The 12,500-nt window shown below is 43.9% G+C and overlaps 3 protein-coding genes across 9 annotated transcripts in view; 2 read left to right on the plus strand and 1 right to left on the minus strand.

Moving 5' to 3' along the window:
* The window catches only part of LOC118119902 (bone morphogenetic protein receptor type-2), a 15,052-nt gene extending 9,754 nt beyond the window's left edge, over nt 1-5,298 (minus strand). Inside the window, exons 1-7 of one of the 2 annotated variants that reach the window (XM_047342550.1) lie at nt 5,089-5,298; nt 3,842-3,932; nt 2,132-2,320; nt 1,577-1,771; nt 1,392-1,499; nt 1,214-1,302; nt 551-784 (exon numbers count right to left, since the gene is read on the minus strand). In XM_047342550.1, coding sequence (XP_047198506.1) covers nt 551-784; nt 1,214-1,302; nt 1,392-1,499; nt 1,577-1,771; nt 2,132-2,320; nt 3,842-3,899 — 873 coding nt within the window. In that variant the 5' untranslated portion in view covers nt 3,900-3,932; nt 5,089-5,298. Of the gene's footprint in view, nt 1-550; nt 785-1,213; nt 1,303-1,391; nt 1,500-1,576; nt 1,772-2,131; nt 2,321-3,841; nt 3,997-5,088 lie in introns of both variants that reach the window. The other variant, XM_047342549.1, reaches the window with a different exon arrangement.
* LOC118120114 (abl interactor 2-like) overlaps nt 1-12,500 on the plus strand; it is an 882,953-nt gene that overhangs the window by 412,754 nt on the left and 457,699 nt on the right. The gene's annotated exons all lie outside the window — the stretch shown is intronic.
* Nucleotides 9,640-12,500, plus strand: part of mylka (myosin, light chain kinase a) — a 36,210-nt gene continuing 33,349 nt past the window's right edge. Inside the window, exons 1-2 of the mRNA XM_047342522.1 lie at nt 9,640-9,678; nt 12,337-12,481. Of these exons, the coding sequence (XP_047198478.1) occupies nt 12,341-12,481 (141 nt within the window). The 5' untranslated portion in view covers nt 9,640-9,678; nt 12,337-12,340. The remainder of the gene's footprint in view (nt 9,679-12,336; nt 12,482-12,500) is intronic.

A 12,500-nucleotide genomic window follows, 5' to 3' on the forward strand; every position in this document is an offset into this window, starting at 1 on the left:
TTACTTTCTGTCAGTTACATAAAAACTGCTTAAAATGTGATAATAATGTGTGTGTGTGAGAGTGTGTGTGTGTGTGTGACTTAGTGCGTGTGTGTGTGTGTTTGTCTCCAGACAGGAAGCAGTAGGCGTCGTCTCTTCTTCCTGCACAATAACAAAACTAATGGAGTCAGAGATGTGGACGTGACCGAGGCTGAGCTGTGTAAACGGCAGTTAGCGCCTCCTACAGGCTGCTTACGTCACTACAGCGATAATATGAAAACACCTTAATGATCTGCAGTGGTTACAGTGATAACATGGTGTCTCTTAAAGTTGATCAGTAGTTGGTTATACATTTGCAGAAACATTAAAAAGTAGACTATCTTTAATTTTCAGTGATTCGATTATGTTAAAAAATCTCGTGTTGCTGTTTAAAATCACAGATGTGATGTTAATTCACTGAAGACAACAAAGCAAATCAAGCTTTGGAAGTTAAGACAATTTATCAGGCTACAACAAACGAGCAGAATTACTGAACATGAAGCTAAAGTTAGCATCAACGTTTAACTCTTACGTGTGGATAGTACTCCATGACGATCAGGAACTCTGGCTGTCCGTCGGCTGTCGTCCTTTCATCAGCAGTCAGGAAGCGGCTGATGTTGTCATGCTGCTGCAGCAGAGGGAGGCAGTAGATCGAGCACTCGTTAGCAAAGTTCTGCCGGTTAGCCGAGCTGAAGACTTTGACGGCCACGCAGCGCTCGTTAAGACTGCCACGAAACACTACGCCGTAACGACCTCGACCAATCAGCTGTCAGAGAGAAGGACAGACAAACAGCGAGATGGAGTCAAGGTGTTCCTCAGGGTTCAGTTCAACATCCTCTAACATTCAGGTTTTATACATTTATACTTCATTCATTTTAACAAAAACATCATTTTACAAATGTATATATTTTGTCCGCTCAATGTACAAAATGCTTGAGCTTTGTTAGAATCACTTCATCAGTCTATCCCTCTTTTGAATAAAAACAGGTATATCATCTGTTTTTGGTTCTGGAGTTTTCAAGGCTCAGACAATTACCCTGATGATGTCACAGTGATGTCATCAAACACACTCAACTTGGGAGAGAAACATGTTCAAGAATCTAATGAGAGACAAGAGGTTCTGTGGATTCTGGGTCTGTCCCCGTTTGGTTGGATCAACTTGAGGATTGTGGCAGAGGTCAAGGGTCAGATTTACCAGCAGCAGTTTCAGATTGTCCAGATCGACAGACTCAGTGTTCGCAGCCTCCAACACGTCCAGAGCCGACAGAGCGTGTTTCTGTTTCCCTGAAAACAAACACACACATTGACTGAGAGTTATTAATCTAGTTTGGGTGTGTGTGTGTGTGTGTGTGTGTGTGTGTGTGTGTGTGTACCTCTCATCATCCGGTATCCCAGGAACAGTGCCATGATGAGAATGGCTGCTATGGCAACGGTTACCAGAGCGACAAGCGCTGTCTCCTCTCGCCTCAGCGGCTGCTGATCTGTGAGATGACGACATCATCATTACCACAACTGTGACGTCATCACTCAGACGACGCACACTGAGTCTCACACACACCTGTCTGTCTGTCACCACTCTTCATCAGTCTCAGGGCGGGGGTGTCAGCAGTGGGCGGGGCCTCTGTGAAGTTGGAGTTGCAAAGGTCGCGGCTGCAGCAGCAGAACCGGTAGTTACCATTCTGGATCTGAGAGGGCGTTGCCGTTACCAGGCAACGGTCACCATGACACTCCGGCTGGTCACCGGCCCAACAACCTGAAGGAAAAAAAAATCTAACCTTACTTGTCCCCGGAGGACTAAACTTAATTTAATATAAAAAATAAGAATTACCAATAAAAAATTAATTTCATGTAATTTCAATAAACATCTGGACTCACAACACGACCTGAAGATTTCAGAGATGTGGACAGGTGTGGACAGACAGATGTGGACATGAGTGATGTGGACAGATGTAGACAGACAGATGTGGACAGACAGATGTGGACAGACGTGTGTCGTAGCAGCACAATCGAGGTATGCGAGGACACTAGTCATGTGTCCTGGGACGTGGACGTATCTTGTCTCATTCAGGACTTCCTGTTTAAATCACACGTTTCCCTGATGTCTCTCTCTCACCTTGATTCACCAGGTGCATTTCACTGTCTGCTTGTTTTTCCCACAATCCATAGCAGCGGGAGCCGCGGCTGCAGCGGATCGTGCCATTCTCTCGTACCACTCCTCGCAGCTCATTGGTTGGTCCATTGTGAGGCCCCGCCCCCTGCAGGTTGTCGGTGAAGGCACACTCGATGTCCTCAGACTGAAGAGCTGCAGAGACACATCATTACACTGACTGTAAAGAAATAATAAATCATAAAAATAAATCATCAGTAGCCCCCCCTGGTGGCTGACTGCAGTATAGGTCATAAACCCTCCTCCTCCATGTCAGCAGATGGGACATGAAATCAAAGTTTGCATCTCAGATATTTTAACTTCATTTTGGAAAATGGGAGGAAGACGAGTGTCTTCCTACGTGTGGAGACAGATTCAGTCACAGACACGTGAAGCCGGAGCAGCAAGAACATTTACATGTTAGAAACTCTGAATAATAAAAGAATCTAAAAGTTCATGTTTAATTCTGAGGAGACCTGACATGTCAGTAAAGTGTGAGAGTCACCGATGAGGAAGATGAGTCATGTTTTCGTTTCGTAACGTCGCAGAGATGGGGGGGGTCTCATGGTGCTGAAACTAATGTGACATCACGACTTCGTTCAGTCACAAACTCAACATGAATCATCTCAGTTTAGATTCTGACTGAAAGTAACTTTTTCTCTTCTTCACTAAACTGAATTTATCTGAGCTGTCAAAATACGATGAAGCTGAACGACCCTGTGACCTTTCCTCCAGCGATGAGCGCCCCCCTGTGGTGTTCACCTCACAACCTGTGACGTGTGTTTGCTGACGTGTTCAGAAATGTCAGAGGTCGTGAAGCTCATCTTTCATTGGATGATGAGTTAATACGTCGTTGTCATTTCAGATGTTCACAGTTTTTATTTGTAATTTAAAAAACATGTCTGAGGAAATGTTGATATTCACCATTTTTTCTTCCTGCAATAATTGTTTCTGTGAGTGAGGGACTGGAGCTTTAATGGGATGGAGCCAGGAGACTGTTTAGTCTATCTCACACACACACACACACACACACACACACACACACACACACACACACACACACACACACACACACACACACACACACACACACACACACACACACACACACACACACACACACACAATGGCTAATGAGTGTGTGTCTTATCAACCGCATCACAACTAAAACACAAACTGGCTCAGACTGGCTGGCGACTGTGTATGTGTTGTAGGAAGTCAGTATTTATGTAAGCCATTCAGGATGGTTTTGTGTGTGTGTGTGTGTGTTCTAACTTTGCTGTCGAGTGCATGATGGGAACTGAAGTCTTTCTAATCTTAGCTAACATTATCACTGAGTTAAATCTACATGACGACCACATTCAGGCTACGCTGCACGTCAAGTGTTAGCAACATCTGTTTGTTAGCTTCTAACGGCTCAAATTAATGACCACCACTGAGGCTTAGTGGAGGCGTGTGAAGCTTACAGTTTACCGCTGTTTTCAATCTTTGTGCTAAGCTATGCTAACAGTTTGCCTCTGTTGGCAGTGCTAAGCTATGCTAACAGTTTGCCTCTGTTGTCAGTGCTAAGCTATGCTAACAGTTTGCCTCTGTTGTCAGTGCTAAGCTAGGCTAACAGTTTGCCTCTGTTGTCAGTGCTAAGCTAGGCTGAGTGACGTGTGGAGATGATGAACTGACCGGTCGCAGCAGGAAGCAGCAGCAGGACACACACACACAGTGCACCTGGAGCGGCCATGTTGGATCCAGCTGACGGGTTTGATTCTGTAGACTTCACAGAAACAGTGAAACACACAAGGACGTCACTGATGCTGCTTCAGAACACACAACATCACCTGGAAGAGACACACACACATTATATCATCTTCATCTTACACATATAATATGATTTATATAAATTGAACATGAGTATTTTGTCTGTTATACACTAAACAATATTGTCATATACATACATGGGTATATATACTTTGCATATATAAGAACTATAATGTTCCCAAACACATTCACAATGTAAATTTTACAATATGATATTTGATATGGTACATTTTGAATATATTAATATATGTGATGTAGAGACATTTATTCTCTTTAATAATTTTAAATACATGAAAACATCTGTGACCTTCACTGAGAATCAGCTGGAGCTTTGTCTGCAGGTACATTTATACAAAGTGAAGTACAAGTACAAGAGGCTGTCAGGGAGTGGTACACACACACACACAGACAGACAGACAGAGACAAACACACCAACACACAGACAGACAGACAGAGACAAACACACACACACGACAGACAGAGACAACACACACACACACAGACAGACAGAGACAAACACAAACACACACACAGACAGACAGAGACACACACACACACACAGACAGACAGACAGAGACACACACACACACAGACAGACAGACAGAGACACACACACACACACACACACACACACACACACACACACACACAGACAGACAGAGACAAAACACACACACACACACACAAACAGACAGACACACACACACACACACACACAGAGACAGAACACACACACACACACACACACACAGACAGACAGAGACACACACACACACACACACACACACACACACACACACACACACACACACAGACAGAGACACAAAACACACACACAGACAGACACACAGACACACACACACACACACAGAGACAGACACACACACAGACACTGAGACACACACACACTGAGACACACGCACTCGCACACGCACACAGACACACGCACACACACACACACACGCACGCACATACACACGCACACACACACAGACACACGTGCGCGCGCACACACACAGACACACACACACACACACACACGCACACACACACACACACACACACACACACGCACGCACACACACACACACGCACACACACAGGGTTCTTACCGGTGAGGAAGACTCTGCGGGAGATGATGAAGGACTATGTCTGTGTGGTTCAGCGGCAGGTTCTCTCGTGTTGATCCGGATCAGTTCTCGTGTTGATCCGGATCAGTTCTCGTGTTGATCCGGATCAGCTGCAGTTCTCTTGACAGAATGAGAAAATGCGCAGAAACGAAGCTGCGCTGTTTCTCTGCGGAAACATCAGTCTGTCAAAGTAAAAGCACCGCAGCAAGAGGAAATTCCGGTCTACACTTCCAAAAGTAAAAGCCTGATAATAAGTCAGAACATTTTATTGTTTAAATATTTGATACAAACGCTAAAATAACATTATTTGAGTATTTTTTAGATATTCATCAGTTTTAATTTTGTTGTAATTTATTCTTAATTATTGTTTCTATAATTTTTCATAAATTTAGTTGTTTTGTATTTTGTAAATGAAGTGTTTGGCAGCTGATGTTTTATTTTGAAGTAACCGGAGTTCACTTCCTGATGTGAACAGAGACAGCAGAGTCTGTGATGTCACATGTGACCAGTTAGTAGTTTGAAGATGTCCTTGATGAGACAGGAAGTGTCTCTGCTCTGCCTCTCACCTGAATAATGAGAGGCAGAAAACTGCTGTGTCCTTCATGTGTAAACTCTGTGGACAGATCTCCAGAGTTTACCTGGAGGTCATGTCTGGAAACGTCTATAGACTCACACACTCCTGCAGCGACACCTTGTGGCCAAGGTGTCTGAGGACCTGAGCCTCTGTTTGAAGTGGAACTGGAAGTTTTACGTCTTTGGCCGTTTTCATCTTTTCTTTTCTCTCTCTGTTTCTGACATCATGTTACTGACATGTTCCTGACATGATGTTACTGACATCATGTCAGAAACATGTCAGTAACATGATGTTACTGACATCATGTTACTGACATCATGTTACTGACATGTTCCTGACATTATGTTACTGACATGTTCCTGACATGTTTCTGACATGATGTTACTGACATCATGTTACTGACATGTTCCTGACATGATGTTACTGACATCATGTTCCTGACATCATGTTACTGACATCATGTTACTGACATGTTTCTGACATCATGTTACTGACATCATGTTACTGACATGTTCCTGACATGATGTTACTGACATGATGTTACTGACATGTTACTGACATCATGTTACTGACATCATGTTACTGACATCATGTTCCTGACATCATGTTCCTGACATCATGTTACTGACATGTTACTGACATCATGTTACTGACATCATGTTACTGACATCATGTTACTGACATGTTCCTGACATCATGTTACTGACATGTTACTGACATCATGTTCCTGATATCATGTTCCTGACATGTTCCTGACATCATGTTCCTGATATCATGTTCCTGACATCATGTTCCTGACATGTTCCTGACATCATGTTACTGACATGTTACTGACATCATGTTACTGACATCATGTTACTGACATCATGTTCCTGACATGTTCCTGACATCATGTTCCTGACATGTTCCTGACATGTTCCTGACATCATGTTCCTGACATGTTCCTGACATCATGTTCCTGACATCATGTTCCTGACATCATGTTCCTGACATAATGTTCCTGACATGTTCCTGACATGTTACTGACATGTTCCTGACATCATGTTCCTGACATGTTCCTGACATGTTACTGACATCATGTTACTGACATCATGTTCCTGACATCATGTTCCTGACATGTTCCTGACATCATGTTCCTGACATCATGTTCCTGACATGTTACTGACATCATGTTCCTGACATGTTCCTGACATCATGTTCCTGACATGTTCCTGACATAATGTTCCTGACATGTTCCTGACATGTTACTGACATGTTCCTGACATGTTCCTGACATCATGTTCCTGACATGTTCCTGACATAATGTTCCTGACATGTTCCTGACATGTTACTGACATGTTCCTGACATCATGTTACTGACATGTTACTGACATCATGTTCCTGATATCATGTTCCTGACATGTTCCTGACATCATGTTCCTGATATCATGTTCCTGACATGTTCCTGACATCATGTTCCTGATATGTTCCTGACATCATGTTCCTGATATCATGTTCCTGACATGTTCCTGACATCATGTTCCTGACATGTTCCTGACATGTTCCTGACATCATGTTCCTGACATGTTCCTGACATCATGTTCCTGACATCATGTTCCTGACATCATGTTCCTGACATAATGTTCCTGACATGTTCCTGACATGTTACTGACATGTTCCTGACATCATGTTCCTGACATGTTCCTGACATGTTACTGACATCATGTTACTGACATCATGTTACTGACATGTTCCTGACATCATGTTCCTGACATCATGTTCCTGACATGTTACTGACATCATGTTCCTGACATGTTCCTGACATCATGTTCCTGACATGTTCCTGACATAATGTTCCTGACATGTTCCTGACATGTTACTGACATGTTCCTGACATGTTCCTGACATCATGTTCCTGACATGTTCCTGACATAATGTTCCTGACATGTTCATGACATGTTACTGACATGTTCCTGACATGTTCCTGACATCATGTTCCTGACATGTTCCTGACATCATGTTCCTGACATCATGTTACTGACATGTTCCTGACATCATGTTCCTGACATGTTCCTGACATAATGTTCCTGACATGTTCCTGACATGTTACTGACATGTTCCTGACATGTTCCTGACATCATGTTACTGACATCATGTTCCTGACATGTTCCTGACATCATGTTCCTGACATCATGTTCCTGACATCATGTTCCTGACATCATGTTCCTGACATGTTACTGACATCATGTTCCTGACATGTTACTGACATCATGTTCCTGATATGTTCCTGACATGTTCCTGACATGTTCCTGACATGTTACTGACATGTTCCTGATCATGTTCCTGACATCATGTTACTGACATCATGTTCCTGACATGTTCCTGACATCATGTTCCTGACATCATGTTCCTGACATCATGTTCCTGACATCATGTTCCTGACATGATGTTACTGACATGTTACTGACATCATGTTACTGACATCATGTTACTGACATCATGTTCCTGACATCATGTTCCTGACATCATGTTACTGACATCATGTTACTGACATCATGTTACTGACATGTTCCTGACATCATGTTCCTGATATCATGTTCCTGACATGTTCCTGACATCATGTTCCTGATATCATGTTCCTGACATGTTCCTGACATCATGTTCCTGACATGTTCCTGACATCATGTTCCTGTCATCATGTTCCTGACATCATGTTACTGACATGTTCCTGACATCATGTTCCTGACATGTTCCTGACATGTTCCTGACATCATGTTCCTGACATAATGTTCCTGACATGTTCCTGACATGTTACTGACATGTTCCTGACATCATGTTCCTGACATGTTCCTGACATGTTACTGACATCATGTTACTGACATCATGTTCCTGACATCATGTTCCTGACATGTTCCTGACATCATGTTCCTGACATCATGTTCCTGACATGTTCCTGACATCATGTTCCTGACATGTTCCTGACATCATGTTCCTGACATCATGTTCCTGACATGTTCCTGACATAATGTTCCTGACATGTTCCTGACATGTTACTGACATGTTCCTGACATGTTCCTGACATCATGTTCCTGACATGTTCCTGACATCATGTTCCTGACATGTTCCTGACATCATGTTCCTGACATGTTACTGACATCATGTTCCTGACATGTTACTGACATCATGTTCCTGACATCATGTTACTGACATGTTCCTGACATCATGTTCCTGACATGTTCCTGACATAATGTTCCTGTCATGTTCCTGACATGTTACTGACATGTTCCTGACATGTTCCTGACATCATGTTACTGACATCATGTTCCTGACATGTTCCTGACATGTTCCTGACATCATGTTCCTGACATGTTCCTGACATCATGTTCCTGACATCATGTTCCTGACATCATGTTCCTGACATGTTACTGACATCATGTTCCTGACATGTTACTGACATCATGTTCCTGACATGTTCCTGACATGTTCCTGACATGTTACTGACATGTTCCTGACATGTTCCTGACATCATGTTCCTGACATCATGTTCCTGACATGTTCCTGACATCATGTTCCTGACATCATGTTCCTGACATGTCATGTTACTGACATCATGTTACTGACATCATGTTCCTGACATGTTCCTGACATCATGTTACTGACATGTTCCTGACATGTTCCTGACATGTTACTGACATCATGTTCCTGACATGTTCCTGACATGTTACTGACATCATGTTCCTGACATGTTCCTGACATGTTACTGACATCATGTTACTGACATCATGTTACTGACATCATGTTACTGACATCATGTTCCTGACATGTTCTGGAGGTTCATGTATGTGAGAACACAAATGTCTGAGGTCAGATGATAAAAAGTGTTGAGAATCCCAGAGGGGGCGGGGCCCTGCTGCTCCTCGCCAGCAGGGGGCGCAGTGGTGAATGCTCGGATTGTTCAGGTGAAGCTGCTCAAACTAAATTCTGTCATCGTCCAGTCCAGAAGCAGAAGAAGCGGAGAGGTGAGTTTGTTTTATTTACCTTCACCTCCTGCACCACAGCGCCCCCTGCGGACTCATTCACACTGAGACCTCACCTGGTTAATCTGATTAATCTGGTTCATCTCAAATTAACGTTTTGTTCGTGTTTGTAACAAACTGTCCGGTGGGCGGAGTCAAATTCCACTCGGCTCAACGTGTGTCTGTGTGTGTGTGTGTGTGTGTGTTTATTCCTGTACTTATTCCTTTGTGAGGACCATTTAAGCATCGACATTTTGACTGGTCCTCACAAATTCAACTATTCTGCTGTTTGAGGGTTCACACTCGGTTTTATTGTTAGAGCTAAACTTAGCTTTAAGAGTTAGGTGTTTAGTTTCGGGTTAGGAACTATGTCAATGAGTGTCCTCACTTAGACAGTAGTACAAACACGTGTGTGTGTGTGTGTTTCCTCTGGTTCTCTGACTCTGTGATAGAAACACATGTTACATGTGTGTTCACTTCTTCATGGAAACATGTTACATGTGTGTTCACTTCTTCATGTGAACATGTTACATGTGTGTTCACTTCTTCATGTGAACATGTTACATGTGTGTTCACTTCTTCATGGAAACATGTTACATGTGTGTTTACTTCTTCAGTAAATCGTGAGATTTATACATATATGAAAAAGTTAATGTTCTCCATTCAAAGGTGGGCACCCCCCCGCCACCGGCGAGCGCTCCATGTCCTCAGACCCGCCCCCGTGTGTCGGAGGTTCAAACTGCTGAGACGCAAGCTGCATGAGCACATATAGACCTCACGTTGTGAAGAGTCACCACACGACAGTGGAACATGTCGGACCTCAGAGAGCTGACTGACCATCAGCCTCTCTGGGTCAGGCTCTGTGTTTTCTTTTGAAAAGGCCTGACAGACATTAAACACAAAGATGCTCTGATTGGTTGTTGAGAGTGTGGCCTCAGATTTGAGAAACGGCGTCAAGCCCTCAGAGGAATCCGCGGTAAAGGATGTTTGTGAAACGCTCGACTGACGTGAAGGAATCTCCTCCGATTAAAGAGCCAGACCGGAGACGGCCCCTGGAGCATGCTGGGAAGTTTCCTGTGACTCACCTGTGAACTTTCCTGAACGTTGTCTCACAATTTGCTGCTGTTTGATCCAGTCACGTCTTTTATACAGTATCAGCTGATTGTGTGAAGTGTATACAATTTCCTGTCAGTTTGCGGGTCACATGACATTTGTGACTTCGTATCTCTGCAGAAAACCTCTGATTTGCAGTTACTGACTTTGTCATCAGGAGGCGCCACCCTCATGTCCTGATGTAGATGAACAACTACACATCATTAACATGACTAAATGAATGTACGATTGTAAATCTAAATGATAACGTCTTAGAGTTCGAGCTAGCTTCTGTTACCTTCCGAAGCAAAGAGCCAGCTTACGTAGAAACTGTTTTGTCGGATCACTTCACTGATTCAACTGGAAATATCTCAGTCCACAGGACCAATCGAGTGTTCTGACGGGGCCCGAGAGCCAGAGCCTCCACAAATGAGGACTGTTTTACTTTCTGGTTGAAAGTGGTGGAGCCCACAGACAGTGGTTCAGTGTTCAGGGGTGGGGGCTGCCGACCAGGGTGGAGGGCGGAACAGAACAGAAGTGTTCTCCTGTGGAACCAGTGGAACTGTGTGAAACACTTTGTGTGTGTTGAATGTGAACAGATACAAAGTGTATTTAAACAGCAGCTGTTTTTGTTTGTTCGGCAGCAGGAGAATGTGAGCAGCGTATCTGATGTGTGACTGCTGCTGTTTGTTCAGAAAACTGATTAAACGTCTGGTCCTCGAACGCAACATGAGCTCAGTCTGATGGCGCTCGCAACCCCCCCCAGAGTTGACCTCAGTGGTGATCAAAGAGTCAACCAATCACAGCCCAGTCTTTGTAAGAATAGACCTTTTGTAAGATGTTTAATATAAATTTGGTCATCAATGTCAGAACCTTGTCAGTGTGACATCATCTGTGATGTCATCAACAATTAACCTCAAAGAGAAATCGGACTGAGCAGAACGTCATATAGAATCATGACATTTGTCAGTTCAGCTGCTTTTATTTTGAAAGAACAGGATCCTAGTCAGTTGAGTTAATGGAACTGTCATCACATCAGTCAGATATAGTTTATAATATATATTGTATAACCGAAGGTGAAGCAAGTTGTAAACATGTCTTCATGCAGATGACATGTTCACTGTGAGAAAGTTTCTCTGTGACTCTGCTGAGTGGGTTCCATCTCCTGTGAGAAGAACTGACTGAGAGTCAGCTTCAACTGTCACAACCAGCTGCAGCTGAAGAGTGAAGCTGAACTGAGATCAGTTCAAAACATTCAGGAGTTATTAACAACCAGAGTTTATCTTCAATGTTCAGCAGGAAACTTTGAAACATGAAGAATTCTAAGTTTGGTGGATTAGTTAGAGCAGCAGCTCTTCAGGGTGAATGTATTGAGTACGGGTGGCTGCAGGGGGCGCTGCTCAGCTGCAGGGGGCGCTGCTCAGCTGCAGGGGGCGCTGCTCAGCTGCAGGGGGCGCTGCTCAGCTGCAGCGAGTCACATGTTGGCGTGTTCACACACACACATGATGTTTTTATCTTCATGTCTCTGATGTGTTCATCACGCACACACACACTTTATTCTTTGGACAGCAGGATGAGTGACGTCCGGTTGACTGCAGCCTCGTCCACCGGGCCTCCAGGACGAGGCTCCCGAGGCCAGGAGCCTCCGGCCTTCGTCCTCCCTCCTCGCAACGTCCGGGTTCCCCTGGGAGGACACGCCCGGCTGGAGGGCAAGGTACGTCCATCACATCAAA

The sequence above is a fragment of the Hippoglossus stenolepis genome, chromosome 13 (assembly GCF_022539355.2).
Source record: "Hippoglossus stenolepis isolate QCI-W04-F060 chromosome 13, HSTE1.2, whole genome shotgun sequence".
In the NCBI taxonomy this organism is placed as follows: domain Eukaryota; kingdom Metazoa; phylum Chordata; class Actinopteri; order Pleuronectiformes; family Pleuronectidae; genus Hippoglossus; species Hippoglossus stenolepis.